At 43.9% G+C, this 19,493-nt stretch overlaps 2 protein-coding genes across 2 annotated transcripts in view; one reads left to right on the top strand and one right to left on the bottom strand.

Moving 5' to 3' along the window:
- Positions 1-725: 725 nt before the first annotated feature.
- The window catches only part of LOC132765103 (zinc finger protein 271-like), a 39,238-nt gene continuing 20,470 nt past the window's right edge, over positions 726-19,493 (bottom strand). The window contains exons 3-4 of the mRNA XM_067463407.1: positions 18,950-18,954; positions 726-3,205 (exon numbers count right to left, since the gene is read on the bottom strand). Of these exons, the coding sequence (XP_067319508.1) occupies positions 2,479-3,205; positions 18,950-18,954 (732 nt within the window). The 3' untranslated portion in view covers positions 726-2,478. The remainder of the gene's footprint in view (positions 3,206-18,949; positions 18,955-19,493) is intronic.
- Positions 18,326-19,323, top strand: LOC132765638 (zinc finger protein 154-like). The gene has a single exon (XM_067463400.1). It carries the CDS (start codon positions 18,326-18,328, stop codon positions 19,280-19,282), a length of 957 nt encoding a protein of 318 aa, XP_067319501.1. The 3' UTR covers positions 19,283-19,323.

Below are 19,493 nucleotides of genomic sequence, written 5' to 3'. Positions count from 1 at the left end.
ATCCCCTGGGCAACGTCCTTGCAGACTGCCAATTCTCTCACACCAGAAGCGACTTGTAGTTTCTCAAGTTGCTCCTGACATGACAAAAAAAAAAAAAAGCTGAAATGTAAACTGAGCTAAAATTTAATGTGGTCGATATCATCTCTTTTTATTCCCATCCTCTTCTTTAGATCATAAAAGCTGGTTTGCTTTCATGACGGCAGTTAAATGTGCTTCTTGCAAATGGATTTAAAACCAGGATGTTATTAAGCAGCCTGGCATGAAAATGCCTTTGAAATGGATAGGACCCATTTTCCAAGCTGCCAGCTTTCTGCCTAGTCCTAGGAGCTATGATTTTAACAGAAGCTGACATTTACGTATCTCCAAGCTTCCTTCCAAAGAATATATGTATTTATTTATTTATTTATTTATTTATTTGTTTATTTATTTTTAAAAAGGGTAAAACTTCCTTCCAAATAAAACATCTATTTCTGAGGATATTTCTGGGGGGGGGGGGGGTTGGGGGGGGGGAGGAGACTATTTGAAATACAGAATCCCTAGCATTTAAAATTATAGTTGGGCTGGAAGAAAAAAAAGTCTTTAGTAGAAAAAAAAAAACACATCACTGGGTTTTCCAGGCTGTATGGCCACATCTATAGTAGCCGGGGGGGGGGGGGGGGGGGGGCTTAGGGGGCTTCACCCCCCCCCCCCCCCCCCCAAATTCTCATGGTGGTCTGTGAGAAGATCTTACTGATGCATTATTTAAACTGTTATGTTTATTCATATCATAATCTGATCACCATACTCAATATATCCCATATGCATGGGGGTATTGGGGTAACGATACAAAAGGTTTGCTAGGGTAGACCCTCTTTCACTCAGACTCAGCCCCCCCCCCCCCCAAAATCAAAATCCTGGCTACGGGCCTGACAGCAGGCATCCTCTGATGCCATAGATGTGGGCAAAACGTCAGGAGAGAATGCTTCTGGAACGTGGCCATACAGCCCGGAAAACTCACAGCATTCCGGCCATGAAAGCCTTCAACAACAAACAAGTCACCGTTAGTAAATTATTTATAATGTATTGTTGTTTTTCTTTTTGTAGTGGTTAATTCTGAAGTGCAATCCCTCATCGTGGGACTCCTTCTTTTCAACACATATTCAGGGAGCACCAAATATCTGGAGCACTTAAGGCTCAGAAAACATTTGTGTGTGAAAACCTACAATGAGCTTTTGAGAAAAAGATAGTGAAGCTGTTGTTCAGAAAGTAGGGAACCTTTCCAATATAATACAGAAATCTTGGGATAACCTCACAACCTCTGAGGATGCTTGCCACAGATGCAGGCGAAACATCAGGAGATAAATCTTGGGATAACCTCACAACCTCTGAGGATGCTTGTCACAGATGCAGGCGAAACGTCAGGAGAGAATGCTTCCAGAACATGGCCATATAGCCTGAAAAACCTACAACAACCCAAATCTTGGGATACTTTGGACGCATCTGTGTTGGAAGACAGCCAACCCAAGTATGTAATCTTGGAGAGATTTAAAGATGGGCTTAAAGCCAACCTTAAAAACTGTGGCATAGGAATAGAGAACTGGGAAGCTCTGGCCCTTGAGCGCTCTAACTGGAGGTCAGCTGTGACCAGCAGTGCTGCAGAATTCAAAGAGGCACAAATGGAGGGTGAAAGGGAGAAACGTGACAAGAGGAAGGTGCGTCAAGCCAACCCTGACCAGGATCGCCTTCCGTCTGGAAACAGATGTCTTAACTGCAGGAGAACATGCAGATCAAGAATAGGGCTCCACAGCCACCTACAGACCCACCGCCAAGACACTACACTTGGAGAACCATCATCCTCGGGCTACGAGGGATCACCTAAGTAAGTTGGAAGACAATCGCATGCACACTTGCCTCTCAGCCCTAAATATGGAAACCATTTTAGATTCTTAACATGGGTAACAGCCCTTCGTGTTATCATCTACCTTGTTAAATAGGGGTGCACTTACACCAGGTATGGGCAAACTTTGGCCCTCCCGGTGTTTTGGACTTCAACTCCCACAATTCCTAAGAGTTAGGAATTGTGGGAGTTGAAATTCAAAATATATAGAGGGTCGAAGTTTGCCCACACCTGGTTTTCACTGTGGAATGAATACAGTTTGACGTTGCTTTAACTGCCTTGGCTCAGTGCTATAAAATATTATATATACTTTATGCACCTTGAGTAATATTTTTATTTACATAGATTATTTTGTGTATTTTGGGATAGTGTTTAGTAGTTTATCAGTGCTATAAAACCCTGCAAGTTGTAATTTGGTGAGGCACTGAGCAGAGAAGGTTGAAGATCTTATGTAACTACAACACCCTGGATTTCAGGACATTGAGCCATGGCTGTTAAAGCAGTGTCAACCTGCATTCACTCTGCAAGGAGACCGATGAGAGAACAATGTCCGACTATTCCAACAACAAGAGCGAAGCCCGTCTTCCATTTCAGAGAACCGCTCACTGGATTAGTGTCGGCAGGGCATCCCTTGGTCCCATGTGGACTTTGTGGTGCCGAGTAAGATGCGAATTCCGACTGAAGGTTTTCCCGCATTCTGCACACTCGTAGGGCCTCTCTCCCGTGTGGATCCGCTGGTGTTTGGTCAGAGAGGAACTCTGGCGGAAACTTTTCCCACACTGCAAACAAGGGTACGGCCTCTCGCCCGTGTGAATTCTCTGGTGCAAGATGAAGTCCGAGATGCCGCGGTAGTTCTTCCCGCATATAGCACACAGATAAGGTTTCTCCCCCGTGTGGATTCTACGATGGACAACCAAGTGGGAGCTCTGGGTGAAGCACTCCCCACACTCCCGGCAAATATAGGGCTTCTCCGACGTGTGGATCCGCTGGTGCCGGATCAGGTGAGAGTTGACCAGGAAGCTTTTTTCGCAGACGGCGCATTCGTACGGTTTCTCTCCCGTGTGGATCCTTTGGTGAGCCGCAAGGTTCGAGCTGACGCTGAAGCTCTTTCCGCAGATAGGGCAAGTGTAGGGCCTCTCGCCGGTGTGGGTTCTCTGGTGAGCAATAAGGGTCGAACTCTGAGAAAAGCTCTTCCCGCACTCGGGACAGCCGTAAGGTTTCTCCCCAGCGTGGATTCGGCGGTGCTTCACAAGGGCAGAGCCGTCACTGAAGCATTTCAAACACACGCGGCAGACGTAGGGCTTCTCTCCCGTGTGGGTTCGCCGGTGCCTAATGAGGGGCGAGCAGCGTTTGAAACACTTCCCACAGTCGGGACATATGTATGTTTTTCTTGGTTTGCAGATAGCATTTTCCATGGCGGTCTTGCTGAGGTCCATGGCAGTTTCTTCTCCTTGGAAAGTTTCCTGCTGACTCATTCGGGGCTGCATTTCAGGGTCACATTGAGTCGCGTAGTCTTCTTCTTGGTCCAGACTTGGCGGGAAATCTGTGTCACATCTTTCCGGTGACAACTCCTGCTTGATGCTTTCCTGAAGAGATGTCTCCTCCTCGCTCTCGCTAAACATCTTCAACCAGCCTAGAAAAGAATACAGATCATAATTGTTGAGATTCAACCCCACGGTGCCCAAGTTTCAAGTCCTCAATGAGGAGCAGTTAGTTAGTTAAGTATAGACTAAGGGTTTCCCTTTGTTGGAGCTCAGCCTGTGATTGTGTTCCAGGATCAGGGTGCTTTGGATGTGGGGAGTGATGTCACTGAGTTTTAAGATGGCAATGGTTTGGTCAGTGATATTGATGCAGAGAATGACCAGGAGATCCCTGTTCAAAGTGTAGTTTCCCATGAGAATGTCCCTGACGGGTGTGGGGATGATGGTGTACTCCCTGAATTGCTACCAGAGAGTTCCCATGATAGGGAATATGAAAACAGCTCAGCATCTGGCCTAGCTGCAGAAATTAATGAGCAAATAGATAATGAGCAAATAGATAGAAGTGAAGAGATTAGAACAGTGGCTTCGGCGGTCTGCCAGGCTCCGAGAGAAAAAGATAAGAATTATCAGTTAAAACGAAAGCAATTTCTGAATGCTAGAGACTTAGCTAATGAGAAGATAAAAGTCCCAAGTACAGGATATGTAGTCAGATGAAGCATCGTTTGGAATCAAGTCAAGCTCTCATTCTTGTTCATGGAAGTTTTGCTTGGGAAATTCATGTTTTAAGTACCTTTGTTTTATGGTTTTGATCCTTGGATTTAATGCTCTATATTCATTCCTTGGGTTCATGTTTCCTAATTCCTTACATTTTATTTGGGAAGTTTTGCCTTTGTTTTTATGAGCTTTGCTGGACTATCACCCTGGACTACTTTGTTTCTGCGTATCTTCCTACCTAATTGGATTGACCTATTTCTTTAAAGTGTTTTTTACTTTATTGCTTTTTAATTATCTTCAATAAAAGGATTGTTTTCCATCCAACGGTGTGATGTTTAAAGTCAGAGGGCTTTTTCCTGTCTTGAAGTGCAACACCCTTCCCCCATGTCTCCTGTATGACAGTTGGGAATGTGGGTTGTTGTGAGTTTCTCAGGCTGTATGGCCATGTTTTTTTTAATTTTTATTATTTTTTTTACAGTATTTATATTCTGCCCTTCTCACCCTGCAGGGGACTCAGGGCGGATCACAATGCACATATACATGGCAAACATTCAGTGCCATAGACACACAACATATATAGACAGACATACAGAGACTATTTAACTTTCCAGCTTCGTGATTGAATTGCGTCCACCGGGGAAGCTGTTGTTTCACCGTCACTTGTGACACCGATGGAGTACTTCCTCATTATTTTGCACACTGCTAGAGATTTTTATGGCGTCGTAAATTAGTTAAATTAACCTCCCTGCATAAGTGGTACCTAAATTTCCTATTTGAAAGATGCAACTGTCTTTTGGGCTGCAAAGGTCAACAGCAAGCTAGACAAATGGTGGGGAGCTTACTCCGACCTGGGCTAGCTTCAAACACATGACCTTTTGGTCAGTAGTGATTTTAATGCAACTGACTCCTAACCAGCTGCGCCACAACCCAGATGTTCCAGAAGCATTTTTTCCTGACATTTGGGAATGTATCTATTTCTTCTCTCCTCTCTGTTTCTGCTCTCATTCTGATCGGTTGTTTAAATGGATACTTATACTGAAAGGCTTTTTAAATCTGAATTCTGTTTCTTACATTTTAGTATGGAGAGTATGTGCTGTCTGCTTTGAGATCTCTCTCTTCTTATGTGTCAGGAGAGATGTAATATTTATGTTTTTCCCTCTCTTTGAAACCTTAAAAGAGATGGGTGTTAGAGTAGCTCAGACCCAATTCTTGATTACTAAGAAATACAATTATTTCTCATTATTGTAAATAAACCTTATGTGATTTTTTTAAAGATTGGATTCTGCATGTTTGCCTCCTAAGCTTTTAATTCTTTACAGCCATATCTCATGGCACTTCACGCTCTGCTCGCTAATGCACCGATGCTCAACTTTTGTATCCTGTTTGTTTTTGGGTGCTCTGCTTTATTTTAGGGTAGTTTTCCCTAACAAAAATATGATAGACAAGCTATTCTCACAAATTCCAGACTGCACCTGGAATAATATTGTATCCAGTTCTGGGGACAATACAAGAAGGAAATCGATAAGCTGGAAGGTGTCCATAGAAGGATGACCAAAATGATCAAAGGTTTGGAAACCAAGCTCTATGAGAAGCAGCTTAGGGAGATGGATTTGTTTTGTTTGGAAAAGAGAATATTTTTATTTGAAAGGATGCCACGTTGAGGAGCGGACAAACTTGTTCTCTGCTGCTCTGGAAACAAGGACACGGAGCAATGGATTCAAGCTGCAGGAGAAGCAATTCCACTTGAACATTAGGAAGAACCTCCTAAAGGTAAGAGCCGCTCAACAGTGGAATATGCTGCTTTAGAGCCTGGTGGATTCTCTGGCCCTTTCTACACTGCCATATAATCCAGATTAGAAAAGCAGACAATCCACATTATCTGCTTTGAACTGGATTATATGAGTCTACACTGCCATATAATCCATTTCAGAGTAGATAATCTGGATTTTATATGGCCGTGTAGAAGGGGCCTCCTTCTCTGAAAGTTTTTGAACAGAGGCTGGATGGCCATCTGTCAGGAGTGTTCTGATCATGTTTTCCTGCATGGCAGAATAGATCTGGATTGCACGGCCCTTGGGTCCTCTTCCAACTCTATGAGTCTATGAGTCTATGTTACTTTTCCCAACCAGGGATGTTGGCTGGGAAAATTTGGAAATGACACTCCAGAAATGTAATGTTCTCAATTCTAGCCAAAGGTTAAAGGGGAAAACTGGATTAAAGTAAGGAAATACAGCCAGCCCTTCACATTTGCTGTGTTTTATGGCACACGATTCCAGTGAAAATGAAAAATTGTGAATAAAGAAATTGCTGGGAGTGGAAAAGAGTCCAAGATCTTTGGCATTGTTGTTTTATGTTATTATGTAATTTGTGTTATTAATATAATTAGGTTTATTCGATTTTCATATTTGGTCCTCATTTTGTTGTTCATTTTCCTTTCGTCACAAGTTTACGGTTATTATTTTTGTATTATACTGTTTATTTTAAAGTAGTTTGTATTTGAGTTCGGGCATTGAATGCTTGCAATTTTTATGTGTAAACTGCCCTGAATCCCTTTGGGGAGAGAGGGTGGTCTATAAATAAATTATTATTATTATTATACAAAATTATTATTATTATTATTATTATTATTATTATTATTATTATTTGAAACACAACAAGATGAGTCCACAGCAAACAAGATCACTCTGCTGGCTGTTGAATTGGATAATAATAATAATAATAATAATAATAATACTTTATTTATACGTCAGACACTTCCCAAGTGTCTAGGGCTGTGTGATGTATTGGCAAATAATGCATGCAGATCCCAGTAAGGTGGCCTTTTGCAGCTGGCAGATGGTATTATTATTATTATTATTATTATTATTGTATTGTCAAAGGCTTTCATGGCTGGAATCACTAGGTTCTTGTGGGGTTTTTTTCGGGCTATAGGGCCATGTTCTAGAGGCATTTCTCCTGACGTTTCGCCTGCATCTATAGCAACAGACCTCACTACCTCTGAGGATGCTTGCCATAGATGCAGGCGAAACGTCAGGAGAAATGCCTCTAGAACATGGCCATATAGTCCAAAAAAACCCACAAGAACCTATTATTATTATTATTATTATTATTATTATTATTTTGCTTAAGTGGCTGAGGGGGAAAAGGAAAGGGCCTAAGGCTGATAGGGATTGTGGGAGTTGAAGTCCAAAATACCTGGAGGGCCCAAGTGTGCCAATGCCTGATCTACTCTGTGGAATTAATGCAATTCGACATCACTTTAACTGCCATGGCTTAATGCTATGGAGATAGCTATATATATGTGTGTGTGTGTATGTGTGTGTATGTATATGTATGTGTATATATGTGTGTGTGTGTGTGTGTGTGTGTGTGTGTATATATATATATATAATCATTTAACATACTAAACTCAAAAAATGTAAACTGCTTGAAATAGCTTAAAATAATGCCATTTATTTACAACACATGGGCAAATTTAATCAAATCTGTGAGGCCCCAAAGGGTTTAATAAAAGGCGCAGATTTTTATTAAATCTTGCACCTTCTTTAGGTGCATCAATCGACATGTAGAATTAATGCAGCTTGACATCACTTTCACTGCCCATACATGACTCAGTGCTAATGAATCCTGAGAGTTGTAGTTTGGTGATGCACCAGAACCCTTCAGCAGAGAAGGCTAATGACCTTGTAAAACTACAACTCCCAGGATTCCATAGCCTTGAGCCACAGCAGTTAAAGTGGTTGGAAAGAGCAAACTCTGCATGCTGAACTCACTGTTAGTTATAGCTGATAGGAGTTTACAAAAGCGTGTTGATGATTTCTTTCCTCTTTGTTTGTTCACAGCCTCTCTTCTTCCTGAATCCCTTCCAGGCGCCTTTGTTTTCCCTGGGGCTGCAGGGCTTTGTCCCCTGCTTGCTTGCCCTCCTGCCACCATGAAGCACATGGCGAGGAAGCCTTCCTGGATTAGAGGCTCCAGCCTTCCTGGCACTTCAAGCTACTGATTAAACTTAATGCAGTTTCAAACCGGTAATGAAGAAAGTGGTTTCGCTGCACAGATGATTATGTACACAGGAAATTCTGGAACCAATTTGAGGCCTGGATGAGGTTTAGAAAGAGCACCAATACGCACAGTTTTGTGCGCTTTTGTGGGAGTTTGATGTCTGGATGCAGCCATTTGAATCTAGTTTTGAACTGCATTAAATGGTCAGTGTAGATGAGGTCTACGTGTAGAGTCATAATCCAACACTCAAACCACTTATCACACTGGCCCAAGGTTGGCAGATAGGATAGAAGGATAGATGGGTGGATGGATAGGAAGGTAGGTAGGTAGGTAGGTAGGTAGGTAGGTGGATAGATAGAGATGGATATGAAGAGAGAGAGAGATGGGTTGGGAGATGGATGGATGGGTGGATAGATAGGAAGATAGATAGATAGGAAGATGGATAGAGATGGATATGAAGAGAGAGAGAGATGGGTAGGGAAATGGATGGATGGATGGACGGACGGACGGACGGACAGACAGATAGATAGGAAGATGGAAGGTTGGATGGGTTGGGAGATAGGTGGATGGATAGATAGATAGATAGATAGATAGGAAGGTGGAGAGAGAGAGAGAGAGAGATGGAAGGATGGATGGATAGATATAGATAGATAGATAGAGACAGACAGACAGACAGGCAAGAAGATAGATAGATAGATAGATAGATAGATAGATAGATAGATAGATAGATAGACAGACAGACAGACAGATAGATAAGAAGATAGATGGATGGGTGGATGAATGGATGGATGGGTGGATAGATAGGAAAATGGATGGACAGATTAGATAGATAGATAGATAGATAGATAGATAGATAGATAGATAGATGATAAATAGATAGATGATAGATAGAAAGGTGGATAGATAGATAGATGATAGATAGATAGATAGATAGATAGATAGGAAGATGGAAGGATGGATGGATAGATAGATAGATAGATAGATAGATAGAGAGAGACAGACAGATAGAGAGACAGACAGACAGACAGGCAAGAAGATAGATAAGAAGATAGATGGATGGATGGATGGATAGATTAGATAGATAGATAGATAGATAGATGAGATGGATTGGTAGATAGGTGGATAGGGATAGGGATGGATGGATAAATGGATCGTGAGAGAGAGAGAGAGAGAGAGAGAGAGAGATGGATGGATGGATGGATGAATAGGGAGATAGATCAATAGACAGACAAGCAGATAGGAAGATAGACAGATAGATAAGAAGATGGATGGATGGGTGGGTGGATAGAGAGATAGGTAGATGGATGGATTGGTTGGTGGGTGGCTGGATGAATGGGGAGATAGATGAATAGGGAGACAGATAGATTTAGGAAGAGGCTCATCATGATGTCTGGAGATCTTTAACACCAACACTACACTTCAGCCATATTGGCTGCAAGATTCTTAAAGTTGTCGTACCAACAAATAATGTCCTCAAACTCTGCTTTCAAGTCAAGGAAACTGATCACTACTGGCGAAATCTGATAAAAAGGTGGGGGTGGGGAGGAAGGAAGGGGGACCAAACCCACTTCCTAGTGGGCCATCTTGACATCCCCACCAACACAATCCTCTACGTTTAGCATGCCTTCCAATGTAATTCCTCCCATAGTATCCTAGAGTTGGAAAAGACCCCAAGAGCCATGCATCCAGCCCAACCCCCTTCTGCCATGCAGGAACACACAATCAAAGCACTCCTGGCAGATGGCCACCCGGCTTTCCTCGCAGCTTGTGCTGTGCATGGTGCTGAACACATCTGGAGTAGACATGAGCAAACTTGGGCCCTCCAGGTGTTTTGGACTTCAACTCCCACAATTCCTAACAGCCTACCGGCTGTTAGGAATTGTGGGAGTTGGAGTCCAAAACACCTGGAGGGCCCAAGTTTGCTGTAGAATGAATGCAGTTTGACACCACTTTGAAGTGCCATGGCTCAATGCAATGGGATCCTGGGAGTTGTAGTTTTAGGAGGTCTTTTGGCTTCTCTCCAAAGAGTCCTGGTGTCTCACTAAGCTTCACATTCCATGATTCCATAGCATTGAGCCTTGGGAGGTTAAAGTGCTATCAAACCGCATCAATTCTACAGTGTAGCAGAGGCACCCTTTGTCTCCTTTACCTTCAATCCCTGGCTCCAGCTGCTCAAGGGTTAAGAGGAGGAGGAGGAGGAGGAGAAAGGCTTGGACTGCTCGAGCTTGGCAAGGGAATCCAAGAAGGTTTGGGGTCAATCGAGGAGGATGGATGGATCACCCAAGCTGCTTTCCCCCCAAAGGCGCCCCGGAGTCCTTTCTTCTCTCCCTCCGAATAGGATCCCAAGCGATCGCCTTTTTGGACCCACTGATCTCCTCCTCCTTTTCTTTGCTCGCCTCCGCCCCAATCGGCTTGCAGCTCCTCCCTTTCCCAGGCTGCACCAGGGGAGAAAAAAGCAACCAAAAGAAGGACAGAGCTGCAATCACAGGCCTGCCAGTTGGGTGCATCTGCACTGCAGAACGAATGCAGTTTGATACCGCTTTAACTGCTCCAAGCTATGGAGTGCTGGGAATGGGGAGGCAGCAGCACTCTTTGGCAGAGAAGGATAAAGGCTGTGAAACTGTTACAGTGTAGATCAGGCGTTGGCACATTTGGGCCCTCCAGGTGTTTTGGACTTCAACTCCCATTATCCCTAACAGCCTCAGGACCCTTCCTTTTCCCCCTCAGCCGCTGAAGCGGTTCGAAGCTAGTTTTGAACTGCATTAAATGGTCAGTGTAGATTAGGATTATGTGTAGAGTCATAATCCAACACTCAAACCACTACCACAATGGCCCAAGGTTGGCAGATAGGACACAGACAGACAGGAAGATGGATAGACGGGAAGATGGGTGGATGGATGGATAGACAGACAGACAGGAAGATGGGTGGATGGATGGATAGATGATTGATAGATAGATAGATAGATAGATAGATAGATAGATAGGATAGGGGATGGATTGATACATAGATAGGATAGGAAGATGGATGGATGGGGATGGATGGATGGATAGATAGAAAGATGGGTGGATGGATGGATAGATAGGATAGGAAGATGGATGGATGGGGATGGATGGATAGACAGACAGACAGGAAGATAGATAGACAAGAAGATGGATAGGAAGATGGGTGGATGGATGGATGGATGGATAGATAGATAGATAGATAGATAGATGGAAATTTGGATGGGTTAGGAGATAGATGGATGGATAGATAGGAAGATAGATAGATAGATAGATAGATAGATAGATAGATAGATAGACAGACAGATAGAAGGATGGATAGATAGATAGATATAGACAGACAGACAGATAGGATAGGAAGATGGACGGACAGACAGACAGGAAAAGGGATAGACGGGAAGATTGATGGATGGATGGGTGGATAGACAGACAGACAGACAGGAAGATGGATAAACAGGAAGATGGTTAGGAAGATGAGTGGATGGATGGATGGATGGATAGATAGATAGGATAGGAAGATGGATGGATGGGGATGGATGGATGGATGGATAGATAGATAGATAGATAGACAGACAGACAGATAGGAAGATGGAGAGACAGGAAGATGGATGGATAGATGGATGGATAAACAGATAGGATAGGGAGATGATAGATGGATGGGGAGATAGATAGATAGGATAGGATAGGGAGATGGATGGGGAGATGGATGGATAGATAAATAGATAGGATAGGATGGATGGATGGATGGACGGACAGGATAGGATAGGATCAGATAGGGAGATGAATGGATGGATAGGGAGATAGAGAGGAGAGAGAGAGATTAATAGGGAGATGGATGGATAGGTAGATAGATAGGCAGAGAGATAGATGGATAAATAAATAGATAATTAGGTAGATAGATAGATAATTAGGTAGGTAGGTAGGCAGTTGAGGGGGAAAAGGAAGGAGCCTGAGGCTGTTAGGGATTGTGGGAGTTGAAGTCCAAAACACCTGGAGAGCCCTAAGCTGGCCCATGCTTGGTGTAGATGCACCCTGAAGTTTAAAGGCTTGCTAGCTGCAGCAATACATTATAGCATCCTAAAGTTGGAAGAGGCCTCGTGGGCCATCCAGTCCAACTCCCTGCCAAGAAGCAAGAAAATTGCATTCAAAGCACCCCCGGCAGATGGCCATCTAGCCTCTGTTTAAAAGCTTCCAAAAATGAAGCCTCCAACACACTCCAGGGCAGATAGTTCCACTGCTGAACAGCTCTCACAGCTAGGAAGTTCTTTTTCATGTTCAGGTGAAATCTCCTTTCTTGTAGTTTGAAGCCATTGTTCTGCATCCTAGTCTCCAGGGCAGCAGAAAACAAGCTTGTTCCCTCCTCCCTATGACTTCCTCTCACGTATTTATACATGGCTTTTCTGCGGGCTAAACACGTCCAGCTCTTTAAGCCGCTCCTCATAGGGCTTGTTCTCCAGACCCTTGATAATTTAAGTCGCCCTCCTCTGGACACATTCCAGCTTGTCAACATCTCTCTTCAATTGTGGTGCCCAGAACTGGACACACTATTCCAGGTGTGGTGTAACCAAGGTAGAAGAGAGGAGTAGCATGACTTCCCTGGATCTAGACAATATACTCCTATTTTTGCAGGCCAAAATCCCACTTGTGTGCCTTTAAACCAAGTTTACTGCACTCCCCAAGCAAAGGTCCCCAAGGTGTGGTTCAAGGGGAATGCTTGGTGGCCATAAAAAGCAATGGGTAATCTAGTGGCATAGTTTTTTTTAAAGTTAATATTTATGTAATTTGGCTCATTTAAGTCTCCATAAAACAATAAAGCACAATACAATTCAAAAACAATACACATGTATAAATATAACTACCCACTACAAACTACTATAGTACATGTTGTTGAAGGCTTTCATGGCCAGAATCACTGGGTCGCTGTGAGTTTTTCTAGCTGTATGGCCATGTTGCAGAAGCATTCTCTCCTGATGTTTTGCCCACATCTATGGCAGGCATCCTCAGAGGTTGTGAGGTGTGTTGGAAACTAGGCAAGTGAGGTTTATATATCTGTGGAATGTCCAGGGTGGGAGAAAGAACTCTAGCCTGCTTGTGGCAAGTGTAAATGTTGCAATTGGTCAGCTTGATGAGCACTGAATGGCTTTGCAGCTTCAACACCTGGCTGGTTGCTGCCTGGGGGAATCCTTTGTTGGGACATGTTAGCTGGCCCTGATTGTTCCCTGGCTGGAATTTCCCTGTTTATTGAGTGTTGCTATTTGTTTACTGTCCTGATTTAAGAGTTTTTTTTTAGTACTGGTAGCCAGATTTTGTTCATTTTCATGGTTTCCTCCTTTTCGTTGAAATTGTCCACATGCTTTTTGTGGATTTCAATGGCTTCTCTGTGTAGCCTGACATGGTGGTGATTAAGGTGGTCCAGCATTTCTATGTTCTCAAATAATATGCTGTGTTCAGGCACAAATCGAGGAATATGAAAGGCACTGCAGACTACTTCAACCTGAGAAGTCAGCCATAGCAGACCACCTGAAGAACCAACCTGGGCACAGCATATTATTTGAGAACACAGAAATGCTGGACCACTCTCACAACCACCATGTCAGACAACACAGGGAAGCCCAGCTTGTTCCTTTCCTAGCAGTTCAAAAGGAAATGTGAGTAGATAAATAGGTACCCCTTTAAAGTGGGGAGGTATTTAAGGCACCCATAAGGAAAATGCTGGCGATTCAATCAAGAAGGAAATTTACAAACAAAGCTCTTTGGCAGGGAAGATGGAGCAACAGTACTCCTTTGTGGCCGGAACTGAGCACGGCCTCCAAGATGCCAAAGATGGGGAAAGCCTATATATACCTCTACCTATGTACAATTGTCTTGCCAATGTATAACGGTATTGAATGTTTGTCGTATATGTGTTCAGTGATCCTCTCTAAGTCCCCTTTGAGGTGAGAAGAACGGAATGTAAGTACTGTAAGTATCTACAGTAATTGCTGTATTTTATTGTTTTTCCCAGGAGGTACTGTGAATTTATGATGTTGTGTTGAGTGTTTATTGTCTACTCGTATGTTCTGTCTTGCACTTGTATTTTGCATGCCACACCGTGAGTGTTTTGTGAGCCGCCCCAAGTCCCTCTGAGAGATGGTGGCAGGATATAAATAAAAAATTATTATTATTATTATTAAATAAATAAATATCTCACCGAGTCTCAATTAATTCAACATAGTTTGTGGCAGCCACAAAATGAAGTTTCTGGAGTAGAACAATTACTTTCAAAGTAAGTTCCACACAATAAACAGTAAATAACACTTTCAAAACCAGGAACAGAAAATCTTCCAAATTGTGTGACATAGTGTAATCCTTCCACCTCATGACCCCACCCCAGGAGAAGGAGGAGGAGGAGTATATAACTCACCTGTTCCCAGGTGAGAGTCTCTTTCTGAAGAGCAAGAGATAGAAGCTGCAGACAGAAACTAATAGTTGCTTCAGAAAAACAATCCCAATATTTGGAGAGGTGAGTGAAGTGTTAAGGTGCTCTTGTATGTGACCCTTTAAAACTGAGTTATTCCATTTGTTTACAATCTTTTCCTTTTGCTGTTAGTTTTTGTACTGCAGACTTCTCATTTCTTCTGAATTAGGACAAACTAGTTTTATCAATGAGAATACGTCAGTTGTGAAGCAGGAGATACATAATTCTTCGCATGAAGCTGGCCTTTGTAGTTGTCTTACCAAATGTAAGAAAGGCTCGGGTTTTTTGGATTCAGAAGCAACAAGAGAGACTAGCTGTGGGCAAAAGTATGATAGCTGGGACCCTAAGCTACGCTAGTTGCGCAACACGACTCAGAATTAATGAAGGGAAGATGTGCATGAGACAGCAGAGTGAGTGAGAGACAGAGCTGCGACGGGATAGCAGTGACACAATTTAATTCAGGTGGAAGAGGATAAAGGTGAAGTAAGACTTATTTAATGTTAAATGATAAACAACGGCTTACGAAGACGGGAAACGGGATAGAAATGTTCCCTCTCCCCCTTTCTGGTGAACAATGTTACCACGATCCTGACGCTGCTGCATCTCTCACTCGCTGCACTGCCTTGCGCATGTGTTCCCCTCATTAATTCAGACCCACGTTGCGCAACTGGCGTAGGGTCACAGCTGTCATACTTTTGCCTAGTTGTGAATGAAAAAGGGTTTAGCAAAATCACATACCATGCAAGATGCCCTCATTCATGCTGTTGGGAACCCCAGAGAGCCGCAGGACGGACCCCTTGTTACATGACACCTCTTCATCCTGGAGCCCCCATTTGTGCCCTCTTTCAGGGCATTTTTATAACCTGCTGTTTTACATTGGGAGATGGTCTGAGGTTCACGCCACCCTTGTTTATTTGGCACCAGTCTCCTTGCGATGCACCAGCTGTGCTATCCTACCTAGCAACTAAACAAGGTCAAGCAAAACATAAACAATCCCTTAAACAGAGGGACAGTAAGGATATGGTGGAATAACTAGACCTCAGGCCACTAATTCCGCAAAATCACAAAAAGTCTTCCAGAAGTTTTCCCATACAGTAGTTTGTTGTGTCTGTAACTGTAGAGTCTTTGGGTACATCTATAGGAATGGTCAAACTTCGGCCCTCCAGGTGTTTTGGACTGCAACTCCCACAATTCCTAACAGCCGGTCTTCTTCTTCTTCTTAGGCGATCCCTCGCTTTCCGAGGATGATTGTCTTCCAATATTCTTGTGGGTCTGTATGTGGCTGTGGAGCCCTATCCTTGCTCTGCATCTTCTTCCGCAGTGAGGGCATTGGTTTCCAGGTGGAAGGCGGTCTCGGTCGGGGTTGGCTTGACGCGCCTTCCTCTTGGCACGTTTCTCTTTTTCACCCTCCACTCGTGCCTCCTCAAATTCTGCAGCACTGCTGGTCACAGCTGACCTCCAGCTGGAGCGGTCAAGGGCCAGGGCTTCCCAGTTCTCACTGTCTATGCCAGAGTTTTTAAGGTTGGCTTTGAGCCTAACAGCCGGTAGTCTGTTAGGAATTGTGGGAGTTGTAGTCCAAAACACCTGGAGGGCCAAAGTTTGACCATGCCTGAGTTACACTAGAATTAATGCCGTATGATACCACTTTAACTGCTGTGGTTCAATGCTATGGTATCAGAGGAGTTGGAGTTTTACCAAGTCTTTGGCCTACTTTACCAAAGAGGGCTGGTGCCTCACCAAACTACAACTCCAAGGCTTCGATAGCTTTAATTCTGTAATGCAACTCCAGACTTTATTTCGAACCAAGTTTTTTTTTTTAGTTGGCTTATGAATTGGGAAAAGTTGGATGAACTCTGCTTAAGAACAGGGTCCCTGGACCTTTAATAGGTTCATAACAGAGGAGAATGAATGCTTCTCAAGCAAGCTACAGCACCTGCAAATGGCATTATTTGGGCCTGTGGATACTTTCCTCTGACATTCCTCCCCAGTGTATGCTTAAAATGTGAAGTTTTCATCCTGGTGTTTCCAATAAATCGTGTCGGGGGGGGGGGGGGGGAGATAATGCATCCAACAAAAAAGGGAAAAAAAGTACCAGAACTGGAAATGGTCACCTAGTTTGCACCTACACTGTAGAATTAAGACTTCCAGCTTTTACAGTCTTGTCCAGCAGAATTCCCACATTTCAGGGTCTGGCCCTGAGTTTCAAAAGCTGCCTTCTCCGCTCTTTTGGGAGAAGAGGAAGAACTCAGGACAGGAGCATTGCCTTCAAAAAGCCAGTCTCCCTTAATTTTTGCAGATTTGAATAATTTTAGTGGGTTGCTGTGAGTTTTCTGGCCATGTTCCAGAAGCATTCTCTCCTGATGTTTTGACCAAATTGGGTAAAAACAAAAGAACACCAAACACTATGTAAAAAAAACACACAACTATATTTGGCCCTTTGTATCCACGGACTTTCTGGATTCAACAGGCGTTTGAAGGCAACCATATGGTTGATGTGGCCCTCAATAAAAATTAATCTGACACTCCTGCTCTAAGTCCTTCAGCATTAATACATAGTCAACCTGCAATGGAAGTTGTCAATATATTTTCGCTGGAGGACCTAGAGCAGTGGTTCTCAATGCCGCGACCTCTTAATACAGTTCCTCATGTTGTGGTGACCCCAACCATAAAATTATTTTCATTTCTACTTCATAATTGTAATTTTGCTACTGTTATGAATCGTAATGTAAATATCTGATTTGCAGGATATATTTTCATTCACTGGATAAAATTTGGCACAAATACCTGATACGCTCAAATTTGAATATTGGTGGGGTTTTGCGGGGGGATTGATTTTGTCATTTGGGAGTTGTAATTGCTGGGATTTATAGTTAACCTAAAATCAAAGAGCATTCTGAACTCTGCCAATGATAGAATTGATCCAAACTTGGCACACAGAACTCCCACAACCAACAGAAAATACTGGAAGAGTTTGGTGGGCGTTGACCTTGAGTTTTGGAGTTGTAATTCACCTTTACCCAGGGAGTACTGTAGACTGAAACAATGATAGATCTAGATCAAACTTGTTACAAATATTCAATATGCCCTACTGGGAACACTGGTGGAGTTTGGGGAAAATATACAGTGACATTTGGGAGTTGTGGTTGCTGGGATTTATAGTTCACCTACAGTCAAAGAGCATTCTGAACCCCACCAATGATAGAATTGGACCAAACTTCCCACGCAGAACCCCCGTGCCTTGAAGGGACTCACTGGTGCAAGCCTCCCTCCAGCCACACATGATCTCCCTTGACCCACATGTATGCACCATGCTGCCATGCACCAAGCTCACCCCTCCCTGCTTGGAGTCTCAGAAATAGCCCTCCCCTTGGCTGAGAGGCTGGACAATCACAGCAGAGGAGGGCTTTTGGTGGGAGAATTGTCTGTTTCCAAAAAGGAAGAGGTGGACATGTGGCGAGATCTTTAGTCTTCTCTGCCAATATATGTTTTCTGATGGTCTTTGGCGACCCCTCTGAAACCTCCTCAGGGGTCCCGACCCACAAGTTGAGAAACCCTGATCTAGAGAGAACCCTTCCCTAAGTATTTTGTACAGGCAACTTCCAAAGTCACACTACAGGACTTAGAGATTTGTAGTTTTCCACTTTTGTGGGGCATCCTGTGCTCCTAAACCCTATGTAAGTGCGGGCCCACTGTGTTCTTGGCCATCATTTTAGCACCTATAGTTATTTGTTTGTTTGTTTTCGCATGCTGTGCCTCAAACTCCACCTGCATTCTTTTCACTTTCTCTTCCAGCCAACAATGGAGCCCACCAGCAATGAAGCAATAGAGCAAGGAAACTGTGCTGCTGAGAATGAATCGGGCATTCTTGCCGTAGTCCAGAAGACCTTCCAATGCCTGGAATGTGGGAAAAACTTCCAAAGGGCCCCCAGTCTGTTGTCTCACCAGAGAATCCACACAGGCGAAAAGCCATACCAGTGCTCGAAGTGTGGGAAATGCTTTAGTCAGCGGTCAAGCCTGACCATTCACCTGCGAATCCACACAGGGGAGACCCCATACCGTTGTCCTCAGTGCGGGAAATGTTTCCGACAGAGCTCAAACCTGCTGAAACACGAGCAGCTCCACGCCGGGGTGAAGCCTCACCTGTGTGCCGAATGCGGCAAGCGTTTTGCTCAGCGCTCAAACCTTCTCATTCACCAGAGGATTCACACTGGGGAGATGCCTTACCTGTGTTCTGAATGTGGGCAGACATTCAGGCAGCACCGGAGTCTGCTCATCCACCAGAGGTTTCATAGAGGGTATCTCCTTTCTGGCTACAACTGCCCCGAGTGTGGGAAAAGTTTCATGCAGAGCTCCGACCTGGTGAAACACCTGAGAATCCACACTGGGGAGATGCCCTACAGTTGCCTACACTGTGGGAAAAACTTCCGCTATGTCTCCAACCTCAACCGGCACAACAGAACCCACACAGGGGAAAAGCCGCACGCTTGCCGGCAATGTGGTGAATGCTTCAGCCACTTGTCCAGCCGAAACATGCACGAGAGGATCCACACGGGCGAGAGGCCCTACGAATGTGCCGAATGTGGAAAGGTGTTCATTTCCAGCTCGAAGCTTGCACGGCACCTGAGAACCCATGCCAATCAAGTGTCTTACATTTGCACAACGTGTGGGGAAAGCTTTGGTCAATATTCAAACCTTCTGAAACACAAACCGCTCCACAAAGCTCGGAGCTCCGGCTCAAAAGGAAAAGGGACGTGAAAGGCAAACAGTGGAACTGAGCTGAGCTTTGTGGATCAACCAGCAGGTAATAGCATTTATCAATACTATGGAGTCAGGGTTCTCTCAGAGTTTGGAAGCATAGAATCATAGGCCCTGTCAATCTAACTCAGAGGTCCTCAAACTTTTTAAATAGAGGGCCAGGTCACAGTCCCTCAAACTGTTGGAAGGCCGGATTATAATTTGAAAAAAA

The sequence above is a fragment of the Anolis sagrei genome, chromosome 2 (genome assembly GCF_037176765.1).
Source record: "Anolis sagrei isolate rAnoSag1 chromosome 2, rAnoSag1.mat, whole genome shotgun sequence".
Taxonomy (NCBI): domain Eukaryota; kingdom Metazoa; phylum Chordata; class Lepidosauria; order Squamata; family Dactyloidae; genus Anolis; species Anolis sagrei.
The sequence above is the reverse complement of the archived record's forward strand: the minus strand, read 5'-3'. Positions and strand labels throughout refer to the sequence as shown.

Bases quoted from the DNA above. Each gene is read 5' to 3' on its own strand.
- LOC132765638 (XM_067463400.1), top strand. From the start codon at position 18,326: ATGGAGCCCACCAGCAATGAAGCAATAGAGCAAGGAAACTGTGCTGCT.